General features: G+C 55.7%; 1 protein-coding gene across 1 annotated transcript in view; it reads right to left on the bottom strand.

Annotated features, from left to right (window-relative positions):
* Window positions 1–19,680, bottom strand: part of CACNA1I (calcium voltage-gated channel subunit alpha1 I) — a 114,391-nt gene that overhangs the window by 33,332 nt on the left and 61,379 nt on the right. The window contains exons 6-10 of the mRNA XM_059187032.1: window positions 19,213–19,372; window positions 11,994–12,309; window positions 10,005–10,097; window positions 6,435–6,747; window positions 3,548–3,969 (exon numbers count right to left, since the gene is read on the bottom strand). Coding sequence (XP_059043015.1) covers window positions 3,548–3,969; window positions 6,435–6,747; window positions 10,005–10,097; window positions 11,994–12,309; window positions 19,213–19,372 — 1,304 coding nt within the window. The remainder of the gene's footprint in view (window positions 1–3,547; window positions 3,970–6,434; window positions 6,748–10,004; window positions 10,098–11,993; window positions 12,310–19,212; window positions 19,373–19,680) is intronic.

Genomic DNA, 19,680 nt, shown 5'->3' with positions numbered 1-19,680 from the left:
CCTTCCCTGACTGCAGCCCATGTAGACTCTCTCCCTTAAATCCCCACAGAGCTGGAATATTAGGCACCAAGCCAGCCTGTCCTCCTCTTCCCAGAGCCATGCCAGACTGGCTGCCGCAGGGAAAATAAAGATTGCTTTGAGCCATCCACTGATCTGGAGGCCTTGAATGCCGTCCCCTGGGAGCAGGGGTCAGTGGACCTACCCTAGCCTGCCCCGGGAGGTTGCATGCACCCCGGCCCTGCTGCCTGGTCAGCGTAACCCTCTGTTTCTTCTTGTCCAACTCGATGATCATCCTTCAGTTCCCAGACAAGATGGGGCTGACAGCAGCCTTGCCCAGCTTGGGAAGAGTCGTGCACCGGGACAGGTGAGTGCCAGGAGAGGGAGAAACTGCCACCAGAGCCCGGCCTCCCCACCCAGGCCTCCCCAGTGCCTCCTGTCCTCTTCATGGGGCCTCTGCTTCTGCCTGAGCACCCTGGAGCCTTGCTCTGACAGCTGCTTACCATGTCACCGGGCAAGCCTCAGTTTTGCCACCTGCCCAGTGGATCTAAGACACCGGCCTTGCCTGCCCCATAGGGCTGCCATGAGGATCACAAGGAATGTGACAACACAGGACAGCGGGTGATGATGGAGGGATCTGGGCCCCTCAGCTAACCCCACCCACCTGCCTGTCGTGTAGCCTCCGTCATAGACCCCTCGGGACATCCCCTCTCTTCCCTTGGGCTACTCGGGAGAGCAGACTTGAGTTCTATCTGACCACCTCATGGGTCACAAGCAAGCCCCTCCCTGGATGACTCCCTTTTACCTGTCACCTCCTCCCAAGCCAGTCCCTGCAAAGAACAGCATCTTTGCCCATGAGGAACCTGGGCATGTCGGCGTCCCTTGTGATTGGGGCAGACATGGCTACCTAAAGGCCAGGGGCCCCCACAATCTTACCTCTCGTGGGAGCACCTGTGACTAGAGAGGCAGGGGTGGCAGACGGAGCAGGAGAGCAGTGCACAGGCTTGGCCCCATTCGCACTCCCTAGCACCCTCACGACCCTCCCAGTCTCCCTGCCAGGCCCCCACGATGCCTCCCCGCCGCAGTCACCACCCCTGCAGGAAAGGGGCTGTGCGCCTTTGCCCGCCTTCTCCAGCTCCTGCCCGCTCTCCCCGCCTTCCAGCGGCCCTGGGCCACCTCTCTATGCAGACACCACCTCAGACAGGGTTGCCCAGAATAAACACGGGGGCGGACCATTTCCCGCCAAGCGGGGAGCGGAGGGGAGCGAGGCGAACCCGCCAGCGGCCCACAGCAGGCCCCGCGCGGAGCTGGGGGAAACAATGCCTGCCACTCAGGGCAGCTTTAAAAAGAACGTTTTTAAAAATTCTCCCTCCCCCTCACTTTTTATTTAATTAATTATTTTTTCCAGGCTCCAGACAGCAGAAGGTAACCTCACCCCAAGGGCGGTGATGGGAGGCTCAGACAGAAGATTCCTAAATGGTTGCAAATCAGTGAGAACCTACTGTGTGCCACGCTTCCTAGTCAACCCGCCCGGCCCCTCTGTGACCAGGGTCGGTGTGCCCACTTCCAGATGGAGCCGCCGGCTGGGGGAGGCCAAGGGACTTGCTCGAGAGCTCCAGCTGGCCAGTCCCAGAACCAGGGAAGGAGCCCGGTGGGGAGCAGGGGCAGGTGGCAGGGGAGGTGTGTGGGGTAGAAGCCAGGCCTCTGGGTAGGGGGCGAGGCTGTGACCCAGAGAACCCGACAACGGGCCTCTGACAAAGTGCCCTGAGCCGCAGCGCATGCCGATCTCTATGGTGTAAATACTCTCACCACAGCCAAGTTTAAGCTACCAACTGTTTAAAAACAAGCTTCCGACATTCCTAAGTGTTAGAAAATTGGCTCTGGCAAGCTGCTTCTCCCAAGCCCCAGCGGGAACGGGGCCCAGGCTCCACTGCGGCAGCAGCGCCGTGACAAGCCCTCTCGGTGCCACCGGCTCAGAAAAGAGAGCCAGCGCCCCAACATCACCTGGTCCCCCGTGGGGCCCCGCTCTAGGACCACTGGCCCAGCCAGGCTCCTGCCCCTCCTGGCAGGCCAAGGCCAGGAAAGGCCAGAAGTCTGAGCCGGAGGCGAAGGGGCTCTGGGCGGCCTGTCTACCCAGCTTCATCCTGCAGAGAGTCGTCCCCACCCAGTTCCCCCCCAGAGACCTTTTTAATTAAGCCGGAACTGCTGGCAAGCCGGCAGCTCCGAACAGAGTGTCGCTGCAGCCCCAGGGGCCGCATTTCAGTAAATTGAATGGAGCCAAGGCTTGTCGAGCTAATGAAGAGGGAAATGAGAGTGTGGCCCACCACGGGGCATGGAGGGCGGGCGGAGGGCTGCCACGGAAAGAGGGCGGCACGGAAGCCAAGGGGGACTTCATTCTAAGCCACAGTAAGATGTGGGTACAGATATGACCCCTCACTGGCTGTGGGACCTCAGGTCAGTGACATCCCCTCCCTAGGCCTCAGGGTCACTAGCTGACAAATGGGGTGCACTCACAGGCCTGGCACACAGGTCAAGGGAGGGTACCCACCCAGGGGCTAGGGGGAACCAGAAAATGGTGTTGGTTTTTTGTTTTTGTTTTTTTTCAAATAGGGCCAGGACTGGACTTGTCATGAAGGCTGTCACTCCAGGGTGTGACCTATGTCCTGTGCTAAGCCTTCCATCCTGTGTCCCTACAAGTGCCTCTTATCTCTTAGCGTACCCTCCCTGAGCTCCTGCCACCTCTTCCATGTGTTTTACCCCCTTAGGACCCTGTCTCCAAATTCCTTTCACCCCCAAAGCCCCAGAAGTATCCCTGAGGGCCCAAGGGGCCTGGGACACACCATTCGACTCTGCCAACACTCGCTCTGCCCTCTCTGCACCCAGCGCTGAAGACAGAAGAAACCACGGAGCTGGCAGAGGAGGGAGACAGGACAGTCTTTGCAGGGCAACATCGGGGCCACGCTCAGTGCCTTGGGGTGGTGTGGACAGCGGACTAAGTGGGGGACATCGGGGACAGTATGATGAAGACACTGCCCACAGAGGAGCCGTGGCTGACACAGGAAAAGTCTGGATTTTGTGCCAAGGGCAATGGGGAGCTATGGCAGATGAGGGCACGGAAGGGCCCGGCCTCGGGAAAGATCACTCCACCTGTCTGGGGGAGAATGGACAGGAGGGCTCATGGGGAAACTGACGACCGGAAGTCAGGTTTGGCAGGGACTGACAGGAAGGGCTGTGGGTGCCTGGTGCCCAGGCTGAGCTGCTCAGGAGAAAGGAGCTGGATCTGAGCCCCGCAATCCCGGGACTCGGACTCGCGTGGCTCCCCTCGATCACTCGCTCACCCACTGCGCAGACCCCCAGAGCTTCTCCCTCCCTCTAGGCTGGGCCCGGGGCTCCGCACTGAGGCCACAGGGAGGACCTGGACCTAGTCCCTGTTCGGTGGGAGACAGACACACAGGGGGCGTTCAACACCCCGGGCTGCATGGGCCCCGCTTGGGCGCAGGCACCCCCCCACCCGCGCCCAGCCCTGCACCCGGCGCCCACGCCCACTAGCCTGCTCATGGTGCTCGATGCCCATGCTGACGGTGTTGACCAGGATGGCCATCATGATGCCCCGGTTGAAGTACTTGCTGTCCACGATGCCTCGGAGCTTGGCTCGAGTCTCCCGCCACACATCCCCGCACAGCCGGGTGGCCCCGGCCGCCCGCTCCTCCTCGTCCTCCTTCCCCAGCCCTGAGGAGGCCCCATCCTCGCTGCTCCGGGCTCCGTCCCCATCGGCCTCCTCCGAGCCACCACCAGAGCCACCAGAGCCCGAGCCCTCCTGGCCCGAGTCGGTGCTGCCCAGGCCCGAGGGCCGGCGGCTCGCCTCGTGCTGGCAGCGGGGGCAGCTGGCGGGGTCGGAGGCCAGCATGGCGGAGATGGGCTGCACCAGCGCGTGGGGCGTCGGGTCCAGCGGACTGTGTTGAGGGCACAGCTCTGCAAGGCAAACACAAGGCAGGGGTGTTGTTGCCTCGGGTCATGCAGGTTGGAAGGTCTCAGAGGCACAGGCCCTGCCCACACCAGGCCCCAGCCTGACCCTGGGACACAGTCCCCTGTGTGTGTGCCTCAGGCTCCCGGGCTCCAGGCTGTGCCTGGGACCCCGCGGGGCCCAGCAGGAGACCAAGGGGCCTGTGGCTCCTGGGGAATCAGCTTCAGCTCTCTGGGATCTGTCTGCCCCTGTGTAAAGCCAGGACTCGGAGCGCCTCCTTGCAGGGCTATGGGGAGGGTTCAACAGTGCTGCGTGTGGTGTGTCTGGAACCGCGCCTGGGGCACACGTGCCTGTTACCCAGCCTTGTTCCATCATTCTCTGGCCCGAGGCCCAGCCCTCCCACCGTCCTGCTTGCTGACATCGGAGCTGGGGAAATGGCTGAGGAACAGCTTCTAGAAGAGTCAAGCTGGTATGGAAGATGGACGCCCCTCAGGGGGAGCCCAGATGGCCTGTCCATTGTCCATTGTCCCACCCTTATGAGGGGCTTGTGTCCCGGGGAGGGAAGGAGGCCGGAGCCCAGGGCAGGCCCTCGCTCTAGAAACTGCCTGACACTTCCCTCCTCACAAGCTGAGAGTCGGGCTGGCTCCTGGGGGCGAAAGCACAGCAGGGAGTGGGGCGTGGAAGCTTCCATTCCCTTTGCCGTCCCAGGGAGAGTTTCAGAAGCCTGGGCCAGTCGTGGGCCAGAGTTCTGCAACCCGTCAACCCTTTCAAACGGGTGTCAAGGAGGTTCTTTCCGGGTTTGGTTTCTTCATGTTTGCCTGTATTTTCCTAGAATAAACGTGTTTTGCTTATGTGAGCCATAAATAAATAAATAAATAACATTAAAGGGAAAGAAAAACATGTAATGCCTACCCTTCCTTTCCAGACTTTGCCTCCAAATATCTCCCAACGGCCTGGACGAGGCCCTCGGACACATTCATCCCCTGGAGCCGGACAGGGACAGCCAGAATCCCAGGGGTCGGTCCCATCTCAGCCAAGCCCTGCTCGGCCCCACTTGTGCGTGGGGCTGGGCCCCTGAAACTTGCTTTCCAGGGGAGGGGGAAGGGAAGGGGGAAGGCATGGAAGCCCCAGGACCGGGGGCACGTTCTCCCTCCAGACGGCCCCCTGAACTTCCCTCCACACAGGTTCCTGGCGGGGCGGGACAGCAGCAGGAAGCCCTCCCCACATCTCCTGGCCTCGCCAGACCCCAGCTCCCCCGTCCACGTGCTGGGCCAGCCCACGGGCCACCTGGAGCCTCCTCCAAGACCATGCCTGGACGGCTGGCACCCAGGGATGGGTGGGCGGCAGCTCTCCAGCTTGCCTCCCAAGAATCTCAGATTCCCAGGACGTCAGAGCCGCGGGAGCAGGGTGTGGGGGTGGCTGACTCCCACGGCTCCTTGAGCCTCCCCCACCCCAATTTACAGAGCAGGAGCCTGAGACCTACTGAGGGGCCCAGGCTCTCCAAGGTCACACACTGTGCACCTGCTCTGGGGTCCAGTCCCTGCAGACTTCCGTAACACCAGCGGCTGGTGAGGGGGGTGGGGGGTGTTGGACTTGGCGGGGGGGGGGCCATCTGCCAGGGTGCATTTGCCTTCTATGGGAACAGGAGCGTTCATTTTTCATGACCCCCTGGAGGCGGGCTCAGCAAACCCAACTCAGATGTCCCTGATGTAGGAGCTCCAGTGGCGCAATCGGTTAGCGCGCGGTACTTATACAGATGTCTCTGATGCTGTTTTTGTCCCTGACACATCGTGTGACCTTAAGTGACCCCCTTCATCTATCTGGACCTTAGTTTTCCCATCCAAAAATGGGATCATGTCACTCACTGGGCCCCCTTCTTAGGACTATTTTCTAGAACAGAAGAGAAAATGAATGGAAAGCCCTTTCTGAGCCTAACAGCCAAGAAACAGGAGATCACAAAATGGCACAGGTGTCCCTTACACACCATGCCTTTGCAGGGGGGGGCACACCCCCTTTATTCCAGGTGGCCGGTCGTCACTGCTCTGGTGTGCTAGCAAGCATGTGGGGGCAGCAGGAACCCATGCCGGGGGGTGAGGCAGGCTGAGTGGACAGGAGTTTCAGGGTTTTACCAGACAGGATGGACAAGTGTTCATTTCTCTCAAGTGTGAAGCCCAGGGTGGAGTCTGAGTGCACAAGACCACACACTGGGACCCCAAGGGAACCCCTCCAGGGGGCAGGGTGCTGCACCCACCACCCTAGCCCAAGGCCAGCCCCGGCCAGGCCCCAGCAGGAGGTCAGAAAAAGGAAAGGGGTGGGGGGAACAAGGGGCACAGACTGGAGCTCCACCTGGGCTCCCCCTGCCGGACAGCTCTGCCAGCACTGAGGAGCTGGGGGCTATGGGGTGCCCCGGAGGCCGCAGGGGTGGGAGGGGGCCCTGCGGCACCCGCTGAGGCTGCGGGGGCAGGCCACTTACTATAGTGCCTGGGCTCCTTGGCGTGGGGCCCGGGCTTGATGCTGGTGGGCGCGCCCGGGGCCGGGCCCTGGCGCCGGCTCTGCAGGGCCTGGTAGAGGCCCAGGGCCCGGCGCCTGGCCTTGCGCAGGATGTGACAGACGTACTGAAAGATCTCCTCGTAGCAGTCGCCGGGCTCCGCGTAGCTGGCCACCGTGCTGGAGGACAGGTAGCGCTGCCGCTGCTCCAGCATCAGCCGGTGCTCCCGCTGCTTGGTCTCCGAGAACTGGGTCGCTATGACAACGAGGCACAGGTTGATCATGAAGAAGGAGCCCACCTGTGACCAACGGGAGGAGAGGACAGGGACAGGAACAGAGGGGACAGATTGGGGGGGGGGCAGAGATGGGGGAGAGGAAAACGAAGAGAAAGAGAAACGGAGGCGGGGGTGGGGGGCAGAGATGGAGCCGGAGTGACAGTGGCAGGGGAGAAGCAGAGGGACCCAGAGGCAGTAAGGAAGACAGGAAGGGGAGAAGGGACAGATCGGAGGCACCAGACGGGGATGGGACAGAGCCAGGAGGCAGACAGCCAGAGATGGCCAGGAGGACAGAGAGGCGACAGGAGAAACACCGAGAGAGAGTGACACAGGCTCAGAGAGTACAGGGCAGAGGGCACAGCAGACACAGCGACAGGGCACGGGGAGGTAGGGAGAGAGGGGGGCAGAGGGTGGAGGGCCCAGAGAGACGGAGAGGCACGGGCACAGATAGGGACAGGAAAAGATTGCTGAGGCCTTGTTCCGACAGGAGGCCAGGGCCCCAGGACAGCGGTGGCCCGGGCAGCTCCCTAGGCCCCACTGGGACCTTCCAAACCCGCTCCCACAGGCCCTCAGCCCAGGGCCACGGCTGCCTCCCACCTGGGACACCAGCACAGAGGCCGGGGAGGTCGGCCGGGGAGGGCGGCCCAGCCCTGCTCAGGCCATCCAGGCCCTGAGCCCCATTCCAGCCCTTCCCTCTCTCTAGCTTGACTTTGGCCTCGGTTGGGCACCCAGACAAAAGAGAAACTTCCTTCAGAAAGCGTTTACTTGTGTGGCTGTACCCCTGCTTGGGTGGAGGAGGCAGGGAGAGGCTGCCCGGTGAGTCCGAGGAATCATGCCACCTCCTGACTCAGGGCCCAGTTCCAGCAGCCACCACAGGGAGCAGAGCCCTTCCTGCCCCGGTTTCCAGAGGGCAGGCCACGACCCTGGTCTTAGCTAAGCCTTTGAAGGGGATCCGCAGGCCCGTCAGCAAGGGGCGTGGCTTTGCCTCCTCCTCCAGGCTGCCTTCCTATAGACCCCAGACCCAGCCACTGATTCACCCTTCCCTCCTGTTCCCCAGGACAAAAATAGGGACCTGAGCTTCTGGGGTTATGGGGGGGCAGGTAGAGGGAGGACTTCTTGGCTGGAAGATTCTGGAAAAATTCCCCAGTAAGAAGATGCCCTTCATTGGCTTTCTTGGTCATGTCTTCCAGAAGCATCTCCTAGGGCCCTGCCCTGCACCAGGCCCATGGGAGGGGTCACCGGGAAGAAGAAGGCACAGCCCCTTCCCTCTGGGAGCTCACACCTGCCAGGCTTCTATCCAGCCTACCTCCACAGCTGCAGCCCTGTGGCCGCGGGGCCCCCCTACCCCATCCCTTTTGGACCTCTGTTTTCCCATCTGTAAAGCTGAAGGCTCAGGAGAGACAAGCTTAAGACTTTTCCAGTCATGGGGAACCCTGCAGACCTCTCGCCTTACTGGGGCTCCGGGTCCTCACCTGAGGAACAGAGTGGCCAGGAGGCCCAGCAGGGCCAGGGTTGTCAGGGCAAAATGACAGCAAGGTCACTCAGACTCTGCTCTCTGGGCCCTTCCCAGCGCCTGGAAAAACTCAGCACCGTCCGCCCCTGCCAGTGCCCCAGTAACAGCAGCGGGCACACTGACGGGGTGTTTCCTGTATGCCAGCCCAGAAGCCTGGGTGCTGTCACTGTCCCCTACTTTACTGCGGGTCGGGGGAGCTGAGGGGCCTGCCTTGGGTGACACACTGGGTGTCACCGACCCCACATTCCCACCCCTGACTCCATCCAGAGGGACAGACCACATTCTCCAGCCCCTCCCTGAAATTCAAGGCTCCTCTAAGCAACCCCAGTGTTTGAGGCCCCGCCCTCAGGACTCTGCCCATTTCAAGGTCTCTGTGCGCAGCCCCCTGCCCTGAAGGCTCTCCCCACAGCTGCCGGCCCTGAGCCTTTAAGGCTCAATTCTGAGATCACCTCCTCCAGGAAGCTTCCCACTCCCCCATCCCTCCTCCAAGCTAGATTCGAAAGATCGTCTGGGCTCCCTCAGCCTCTCAGGCTTCCTTCTGTCATGGCGGCTCCTAACATGCTGCCCGGTTGCTGTCACCTATGCCCATCCCCCACCCCCACCGCCCCCAGCCCCCAGACCAAGCTCCTGGAGAGCAGAGCCGGGCCCCCTCAGGGCTCAGTTCCCAGTGCTCAGGCTCAGGTCCCCGAGCAGCACAGTCTTCCCTGGCTGTGCTGGGAAAGTGGGCAGACCAGTGGGTGAACCACAATGCTGATCAAAGCCCGGACCCCCTTTAGCCAGCTAAAGGCCTCCCCAGGAAGGCATCAGAGCAAAGCTGACAGCGGGGATGTCTCAGGTCATTGCCAGTTTGTCCTGAACCCCTAGGTCAAGGTCCCCCCCAGCTCAGAATGGGGTGCTGCCCCAGAGAGCCAAGCGTGCTCTCTCCCACCACCAGGACGCCAGAGAACTCAGCCTCAAAGCAGCAGGGAGCCAGCCAGCGCTGACTCTCCGGGAGTGAATCACCTTGACATTTGGGGGATCGTATGGGGGCTGGGGCTGCAGTCAGGCATGACAAGGTGGATGAGCTCACATTGGGCAGGCTGTGGGGGAAGGCAGGAGGGGCTGCCGGCTGGGGAAGGACCCTGCTCTGTGAGGCAGAGCCCCGCCTCCACCCCGAAGCAACCCCCACAAGGCAGAGCCACCTGAGAGGTGGGGATCCCTCTGAGATTTCAGGGAGACCAGTGGAGAAGCAGTGGGGGGGGGGGGCTTCCATCTCAGGGCATCTCCTTTTCCCACCCCGGGAAGAGAGGAGTAAGCCAGAGCCCTAGAGAAGCGTCTGTCCAGGGGCTGCCCCTGGTTAAGGTCAGGAGAAGAACGCATTCCCCGTGACCACGAGGCAGAGAAACATGAGCAGAAGCAACTAGATGGACTTAAATGCTCAGAAATGAGAAATGAAAGCAATAGAAAATGATGAATGCTTCCCGCCGCCGTCTTGACGAGTCCCTTCCATCACCCGCGGCCTGGAGGCATTTAAAAATCGCCCCTCCTGGGGAGCCCGGCTGGCTCAGGCAGCCGAGCCCGAGAGACTCCTGATCTCCGGGTTGTGAGCAAGAGCCCCACACTGGGTGTAGAGATCACTCAACAATGACATCTTAAAAAATTGCCCCTCCTGCTCCCTCCCACTCAGGCCCCCTGGCTCTGCGGGGTTCCTTGGGACCCCCCCCAACCCCATCCCTCGTCCAGGGGTCCTTAAGCTGGCCCAGAAAGCCCCAGCTTCCCTGACACTTACTATGATGAGCAGGATAAAATAGATGAAGTTGTAGAAGGAATGAGCGTCCATGACGTAGTACATGATCTCCACCCAGCCTTCCAGAGTGATCACCTGCAGCCGAAACAGAGTGGGGCGGGGGTGAGCCCGAGACCGGGCAGGCAGGACCCCCGGGCAAGGCACGCAGCAAACGCAGCGTCCCAGGCAGAGGCCCTACCGTGCACCCGACCGCTTTATACACATTCTCCCTCGGACTCCTCACAAGGCTTATTAACAGGCCAGCCATTCTCACTCCTGGCACACACGTGAGGAACCAGAAGCTCAGAGAGGTTAGGTATTCGCCCACTGTCACACAGCCCAGTAGGAGGGAGAAGCCAGACTTAAACCTGGTGCCTCTTGCTCCAGAGCGCCCCCTCCAGTCTCCCACATGAAGGCAGAAGGGCTGGAAGCTGGGGGCCCTGGGCTCTGGCCCCAGCTCACCAGCTGGGCCATTCTCTGAACCTCAGCTGCTGCTGCTGCTTCTAGGACACAGGCTAGCAGGCCACCTAGTCGGCAGGGCTAGGGTGCGGTTCGGCTGAACCCAGAAGCATGGCCGTGATGAGGCTGGTGTGACTGTTGTCCCCATTCTCCTTCCCAGAGAGTGAGGCAGAGCAGCCTTGGGCACAACAAATGCTGGGCCCTCCCCAGCGCCGCCTTTTTGTCCGCTTCTGGAGCAGGAGCCCCTTGGCAGCCCACTCACCCTCCCGGGGCCAAGGGTCTCCAAACGCAGCTGCTGGGCTGTGATCAGATCACATCACAGCTTGCAGCTCTGAATCCCGTGATCTACTGCTCCCCAGACCAAAGCCACAAAGCAGCCACCTCAGTAGGGCCCTCCCATCTTCTCGGGGCCTCTCAGCCACCGCCCTCTCTCTGCTCTAGCCCTGTTCTTCCCTCTGACAGCAGCACGCAGGTGACCTTGATCCAGCCCTCGCTGGGCTGATGGCTCTGCTCACATCGTCTGGTTTCTCCTTCCCAGCCACACATGGTAAGAGAGCTATTATTACCCCGACATTGGGGGGGAAATTTGAGGCTCAGAGACATCAAGAACTACACCCAAGGCCCCACAGCCCTAGTCCCCTCAACATACCCCATCCCTGTCCTCAGCAACGCACGGGGGCCATGCAAGGCCATCAAGCCTTTGCGCACAGTAATATTAACACTGCTTCGTGCAGGGGCGCCTGGGTAGCTCAGTCGTTAAGCATCTGTCTTTGGCTCAGGTCATGATCCCAGGGTTCTGGGATCCAGTCCCACATCGGCCTCCTTGCTCAGCGGGGAGCCTGCTTCTCCCTCTGCCTGCCAGTCCCCCTGCTTGTACTCTCTCCCTCTCCCTGATAAATAAATTCTTAAGCAAAGAAAATAAAAAGGCTGCTTTGTGTGTGTATATGTGTGTATATGCATGCATTGAGTAAAATGTATTTCTTAGTGACTGATCAAGAGAACCGTCCAAGAGACCTTGCCCAGCCCCACAAACAGCTCCTTGGGGCTCTCTATACAACCCCGGGGCTTCCCTGTACCCCGGCCTTCGCTCCAGCGCTCACCTCCACCAGGAATGTGTCTGCCCCCACGTCCTACGTGTGGCCTTGCCTGGTCAGCCCCTTGAGCAAGGCGCGAGTCTGGCCTCTCCCCTCTCTGAACAGACCTCCCTGCTGGGATCCATCTGCCCCTGGGCCACCTGGGATTCCACAAAGAACACAGGCTTTGGGGTCACCCAGACCTGGACTAAAATCCCGAGTCTCCACAAAAGAGCATGTGACCCTCACATAGCTCGCTTCCTTTCCTTCCAACCTCAGCTGCTCTGTCTGTGATCGGGGCTTGTTAATGCTCCCTGTGCCAGCAAGCGGGGCAGATTTCAACAAAACCCCAGCACGAAGCCCCACCTGCCTGAGGAAGCTGTTCGCTCCACCCCTCAGTCCCACTCTGGTCTCCTGGGCCCCCAGCAGGGGTGCGGGCGCCGGGCCTGAGCGGCCTCACCTGGAAGATGACGATCCAGGCGTAGCCGATGTTGTCAAAATTGATGGCGCCCTTGTGGGGGTTGGCGCTGCCCGTGCGGCACACGTTGTAGTAGCGGTTCCAGTTGACACAGAGCCCGCTGGCGTTGAGGTCCTGGCGCCCTCCCCCGAAGTCATAGACATCATCCTTGGACAGGCAGCACTCGCGGCCCTGCTCCTTGAGCGGGGGGATCTCGTGGCAGCCCATGATGCCATTGTCCCCCGAAAGGGAGCAGATGAAAGGCATCTCATCATCCTCCTCCGGCTGGTAGTAGGGGGGCAGGGCCACATCCCCTTGTCTGTGCACAGGGGATGGTGGGGAATAGAGAGAAGGGGAGGGGTCACCGCCAGGAGGAGCAGAAAGGGGAGAGGCAATGCAGTGTGTCAGATCTGTCCCAACGGGTCCGATCGTTACCTTCAGGCTTTGCCCACATTGTTCCCCCACCTGGGACACCCTTCCTTTCCCCGGGTCGAAAAATCTCCCACTGACCCACTGTGGTCAGCACCAGGGTCCCTCCCCTTGGGAGCCTTCCCTAAGGGCTAGTCCTTGGTCCTCTGTGGCCAGACTGTGCCCTGCATATACCCGCATATTGCTCCTGGGCCATAAGCACCCAACTTCTCTGGGGGGCTGTAGCTCTGCTGGGCAAGGACGGGGTTTCAGCCTCCCCAGTCCCCACACACTGTTTGGTCAGCCCAGGGGACATGTTTAATCCACAGATGCCGACTTTTACTGATCCAAGAGATGAGGAGCTGATCCTCTGCTTGCCCCACCCTTTCCCATCTATGTGGCCTTGGACTGTTAACTTCCTCTCTCCCTAGACCTCAGTTTCCCCATCTGTAAGGCAGAGAGAACAATCACTGCCCTGCCTATCCTGTGGGGCAAAATGATGATCCACTGTAATCCAATCAAAATCCCAACTTGTTTTTTCCTGTGGAACCTGGCCCTGTGATTCTAGGATTTATCTGGACAGGAGAGGAGTCAAGACACTTTTTTAACCCCCCACTGAGCCACCCAGGTGCCCCAAGACACTTTTTTAAAAGGAGGAGAAGGAGAGGAGTCCGACCCGACAAGAGAGCAAAATACAACTACAGTTATTACTGGAGCGTGATACTGCAGCAGGAACAGAAAGATTCATGGAACACCACAGAGCACAGGGACAAACCCATACATAAGGCAGAACTTAATCTATTACAGAAACACCTTTTCAGATCCATGGGGGATGGAAGAACTAAACAATAAATGGTGTTGAGATAATTGTTGTCTGTTTGGAAAATAATAAAGCTAGATCCCTACCTCACTCCATATACAAAAACAGACTTCTTGAAGACTTGGTATCAAAAGAAAAAAAGAATGTAAATTATCTCATTAATTATTTATCTTGATTGCACATTGAAAATAATCATCTTTTGGGTGCCTGGGTGGTGCAGTCAGTTAAACATCTTTTTGTTGATTTTCGCTTAGGCCATGATCTCGGGGTCCTGGGATCGAGCCCCATGTTAGACTCTACTGAGGGTGGAGTCCGCTTGAGATTCTCTGTCCTTCCTTTGCACCTCCTGCTCTCTCTGTTTAAAATAAGTACATCAAGGGGTGCCTGGGTGGCTCAGTGGGTTAAAGCCTCTGCCTTCAGCTCAGGTCATGATACCAGGGTCCTGGGATCGAGCCCCACATCAGGCTCTCTGTTCAGCAGGGAGCCTGCTTCCTCCTCTCTCTCTGCCTGCCTCTCCACCTGCTTGTGATCTCTCTCTCTCTGTCAAATAAATAAATACAATAAAATCTTTAAAATAAGTAAATCAATCTTAAAATAATAATAATAATCTTTTGGATATATTATGTTAAGTAAAATATATTACAGAATTTAAAATAATAAACTTCTGGTGGATTAAAAATCATAAATGCAACAAACATAACCGCAGAAGTATTACAAGAGAACAGGGAACATTTTTGTTAACTCAAGATATATGAGGCCTTCTGGATAAAATACACAAAATCCAAATGCTACAAAGGAAAAAGTCAAAAGGTCCTATATACAAATGCAAAATGTCTTTCTTCTTCTTCCTTTTTTTTTTTTTAGAGAGAGGGAGAGGAGGCGGTAGGGGAGAGAGAGAATCTTCAGCAGGCTCCATGCACAACATGGAATCCGAGACAGGGCTTGATCTCACAACCCTGAAATCATAATCTGAGCCTAAAGCAAGTGTCAGACATTTAAGTGACTAAGCCACCCAGGCATCCCAAAATGTAAAATTTCTATGAGACAAAGAGGGAGCACACTAAGAAAAAAGGAACAAACTGGGATAAAGCAGAGGTAGACAAGCTTTTTGTGTAAAGGGCCAGATAGAGAATATTTTTTGCAGATCGGATAGTCTCTGGCCAATTACTCAGCTGCACCATTGTAATGAGAAAAAGTCATAGGAAATAGGTAAACAAGTGGCATGACTGCGTTCCAATAAAACTTTATTTACAAAAACAAACCAGTGATTGCCATTCCCCTGGGATGAATCCTGGCAACATATAACACAAACAAAAGGGGCATCTGGCTGGCTCAGTTGGAAGAGTAGGTGAGTCTTGATTCTGGGATTTTGAGTTCAAGCCCTACACTGGGTGTAGAAATTACTAAAAATAATAATAATAATAATAATAATAATAGGTAAATAAACTTGAAAAAAAAGATAACTGCAGCATGTTAAAATCACCTATAACTCAGTAAAAAAAAGAAAAATAACCACTAGGGGAGAAAGGACATAAAAATGCAAAGAAAAAAATTCACAGAAGAGGGACGCTTGGGTGGCTCAGTGGGTTAGACCTCTGCCTTCAGCTCAGGTCGTGATCCCAGGGTCCTGGGATAGAGCCCCGCATCAGGCTTTCTGCTCGGCAGGGAGCCTGCTTCCCCCTCTCTCTCTCTGCCTACTTGTGATCTCTCTCTCTCTATGTCAAATAAATAAATAAAATCTTTTAAAAAAAATTCACAGAAGAAATAAAAATGGCAATGTACTTGAAAAAAAATGGGGGGAACCAATATATCATTATATAGGAAGAGTTGCTCACTTGGCTAATAATAGGAAAATGCAAACAAAAATAACATCGAGATCACTTTATACCCATCCAAATGGAAATGTATCGGTGTTAACAGTACTAAGTGTGGAAAAGAGTGAGTATAAACAGACATGCGCACACGCTGGTGGGAGTGTGTGCTGATACAAACTTTTTAGAAGGCAATTTGGCAACATCCATCAACAATGAACATGTACACACCCACCCCACATCAAATGGCCACCTGACAGTCAGAGAGCCAGCACTGCGACTCCGCAGAGCAGGGACGGACTTCTTAGTCAATGGTGCTGGGACGACTGAATAGCCTACAGAGGGGAAATCTTGACCCCAACCATACAGCTTACTGAAAATTATCTGAGGGGGAATACAGACCTAAATGTGAAAGATAAAATGCGAAGCTTCTAAGAAAAGACATCGGAGAATATTTTCATCACCTTGGCTTAAGAAAAGATTAAACTGGACACAAAAAGCAATACTAAAAAAATGACTGGGGGGCACCTGGGTGGCTCAGTGGGTTAAGCCTCTGCCTTCCGCTCAAGTCATGATCTCAGGGTCCTGGAATTGAGTCCCGCATCAGGCTTTCTGCTCAGCGGGGGGCCTGCTCCCCCCCCTACCCTGCCTGCCTCTCTGCCTATTTGTGATCTCTGTCTTTCAAATAAATAAATAAAATCTTTTTAAAAATTTGGTAATCCAGATCATTACAACTAAGAGCTTCTTTTCAAACCAAATAACACCATTAAGAGAGTAAAAATGGAACAGGCTAGAATAAAATATGTGCAATATATATATAAATACACATATTATACATACATATATAGATAGATACATAATATGTATATATATACCAAATATATAATTTCTATAAATATATCATATATACACATAAAATATCTGCAATTATATATATGATTGTATATATATATATATATATATATATATATATATACAGCCACTACAAATATATAATAAAAGGACAACCCAATCTAAAAATAGCTACAGACCATAACAGACACCATGTAAGAAGATGCACGAATGGCCCATAAGTACATGAAAAGTGCTAATCACTAGACATACGGACAGTACAAATTAAAACCACAATAAGATACCATCGCCCTCTCACTGGAATAGTTAAAATTAAAAGGATGGGCAATACCAAATGTTGCTAAGGATGCCGGGCCCCTGGAACTCTCCGACTTTGCCAGCAGACATTTAGTGCAATCAATCCAGAAACCCATGCAACAAAATCTACCCAAGCTGAACACACGTGCACCCTTCACGATTCCACTCCTGGGTATCTACCCCAAAAAAAGGATGGCTCTATCCACCAAAGATAAATCCAAGAATATACATGAGTCATAAGAGCCAAAAAAAAACAAAAAACAAAAAAAAAAACAGCCCAAATCAACAGTGGCATGAAAAAGATAAATACTTGTATATTTGCTCAATATCTACCCACAGCAACGAGAAACAAAGCAACTACCGCCCGCAAGCATGTGGGTGACTCTCAAAGACACATTACCCTACGCCGAAGAGGCAGACACAAAAGGTGGCTTCCTGTATGATTCCACTGTCAGTCAAAAACAGGCAACACAAATCTATGGCGATAGAGGTCAGAATAGTGGCTACTTTGGGGTGACAGGGATAGGAGCCGGCCAGGGGCAGGAGGGAGCCTCCTTACAGGGAAAACTTCATAAAGCTGTATACTTAGTAGTTGTGCCCACAACTGAAAGCGTTATATCTTAACCAATAAAGTATAAAAACAGATACACATTGGGGCACCTGGGTGGCTCAGTGGGTTAAAGCCTCTGCCTTTGGCTCACGTCATGATCCCAGGGTCCTGGGATCGAGCCCCGCATCAGGCTCTCTGCTCGGCGAGGAGCCTGCTTCCTCTTCTCTCTCTCTCTCTACCTGCCTCTCTGCCACTTGTGATCTCTGTCTGTCAAATAAATAAATAAGTAAAAATCTAAAAAACAGACATACATTTTGTTAGTAATTATGAGCCTAGCCATTGATCACTGTGTCCACACGGATCACGTGTGTACCCGATGCACTCTTGTGTGCAAGAGCAACACCTTGGAAACCATGCAAGGTCCATCAATAGGGACTGGCTGGATGAACCATCGTTTCTCTGCGGAGTAAGAAACACTGGTGTGAAAACACCGTCCAGCTACCCTGTTTGAAAACCTGCCTGGAATGGGAACAGGCGTGTGTGTGCATGTTAATGCTTAGACAGAATCTGGAAGAAGGGACCAGATGCTTTGCAGAGGACACCAGTCCACATTCTGGCCTCTGCCACTTCTTAGCTGGGTGATACTGTCTTGATTCTGTGCTCAAGAACCCCCAGACCGACCATTTAGGGTCTCCGCAGGGGCTTCTGCGCGCTGGGAGCACACTCGCCGGGGGCAGTCACAGCGGTCTCTGCAGGCGGGGGCACCTGAGTTCGAATTCCAGCTCTGGCTTTGTCAGGCTTGCCCTAGAGCTTAGTACCCCACGCTCGGCCTCAGCTGCCAGGTCTCCACATGGGGTCAGATTTCAGCGTCACCTCAGGCACACCTGTTACACTGGGGCACTTCATCACCGTTAGCCTATTAAATAAACCAATCTAGAGACACTTGATGACCAAGTTAAATAAACTCACAAGTGTGATTTCACACAGAGATGGTGCCAAGAGGAAATCAAACCAGATAATGCAATAGGGTGTCTGGGAGTGGGGGCGGTGAGGGGTGGTGAGGGAAAGCCTCCAGCAGGTGTGACACTGGGGCTGCCGTGGGATAATGAGAACGGGGTGGCCGCAGAATGACCTAGGGGAAGATCCACGTGGGACAGAGGGGTCTGGACATGTCCTGAACTCCCAAAGCTGAGAGCTCATGCCTGTACATCTCCATCTTTGAAGCCCAGACCAGTAGAAGCAGGTGCCCCCCTCTCCTGCTGCCTCAGGGCCCACCTCTCCTGAGTGATTGACACACTTCTGAGTGATTAACCCTCCCACAGGGCCCTTCCCACAAGGATGCCCCTTCTCTGGTCTACCAGGTGTCCCACGAGTCCCCCCAGCAATGGGCAGGTGAGCCAGGCCCCTCCCCAGTCCTCACCCGGCTCTCTGGTTTAACTTCATCTCCATGACTGACAGGCTGGGAGGGAGAAAGCTCAGCCCACTCCAAGCAGTGTCCCCATGCCTCCTGCAGCGTCCTCAGTCCACAAGAGTCACTCAGTGGACATATCTGTGACCGGCTCCCCCAGGGCAGGAAGTCCATCTTCTGCTGGGTCCTCTGCACTAAGCACGGGCTTGGTAAGAGCAGCCACTTGAGTGCTTTTGTTGAGTGAGAGGCTGAATGAACACACTCCCCTATTTCTGTCTCCCCAGGGCCTGGCACCAGGCAGGAGCACACTAACACACAGTAAAGTGGTAGTAGACTCCTGTCCAAACACATCTGTGTAGGTACACACACTCCAAGACATGGCTCACGCCTCACCATGGGCATTCCATAGATGTCAGATCTCTTGGACAACTCAACACAGCTGCTCCAAGAGCCGAAGTTTGACTTCTGTTTGGATGGCTTTGACAATCGCCTCCCTGAGGGGTAGCCTGCCCACCTGCTCATCAGGGCATTGGCTGACTGAGAGATGACCTTTCCCTGATGACTCAGTCATGGAGAGGAATGTCTGTCATTGGGCCAAGTTCTGTGTCTGCTTTTGAGGTTTTCTGTCTCCCTTTTCCCTGTCGACATCATGTCTGCTTGGGTCTTGACTGTCCATTCCCCTCTTATTTGACCTCCTGGTAGGCAGCTTCCACTCTGTCCATTCTTCCATGGGGCCCCAACTGGGCCCCATTCCCAGTTACCGAGTAAGTTCAAACTGTGTGCTAAGTAAGAGTCACTGGGAGCTGAATTAGCATCGAAGGACCTATTTTAGTCTAGGACTTTATGATGCCCATTTTGAGGCCTCACTGGCCTTTTGTGCCCCTTTTAGCACCCAGCCATTCACAGGAGACCCACCACCGACACACCTGAGCACATTTTTTGACTTCTCTGCCCCACTGGGAATAAGGATTGGGACCAGGGGCTCAGTGAGGAGACCAACCCCTCAAACATCAGAACCACTGCCGCCCCAGGCAAAGATGGCTGGCGGCCACCATGGTGGCAGGGGCCAGACTCACATGGTGAAGTTCTCCTCTAGGAAGCAGCGGTTACGCAGCAGGCCCGCCCAGAGCTGTACGCCAATGATGCCGAAGATGAAGAAGACAAAGAAGCAGAGCAGGAGGACATTTCCCAGCATGGGCAGCGTGTCCAGGAGCAGGTTCACCAGGATCCGCATACCTGTGGGTGAAGAGACTGTCAGACTTGGGAGCAGAGGGCCCCAGAGGAGAAAGGAAGAGCAGGCTCAGAGAAACAGTGAGAGGGGCCCAGGGAGGAGAGGTGGGGACACATGGGCAGGGGCTCCTAACCGCTCCCAGCCTGCTCAGTGGCCATTAAACAGACGTTCCCTTTGGTGTCGGCCCTTCCACCCAGAGGCCACGGAAATGGCTCTGGGCCCCACCGCACTTACACCAGATTCCTGATGAATAAGCAGCTATTTAGTTATGGAGTACAATTTATGTGCCAAACTCTCTTCTGGGCAATGCACA

Source organism: Mustela lutreola, chromosome 8, assembly GCF_030435805.1.
Source record: "Mustela lutreola isolate mMusLut2 chromosome 8, mMusLut2.pri, whole genome shotgun sequence".
Lineage (NCBI taxonomy): Eukaryota > Metazoa > Chordata > Mammalia > Carnivora > Mustelidae > Mustela > Mustela lutreola.
The sequence above is the reverse complement of the archived record's forward strand: the minus strand, read 5'-3'. Positions and strand labels throughout refer to the sequence as shown.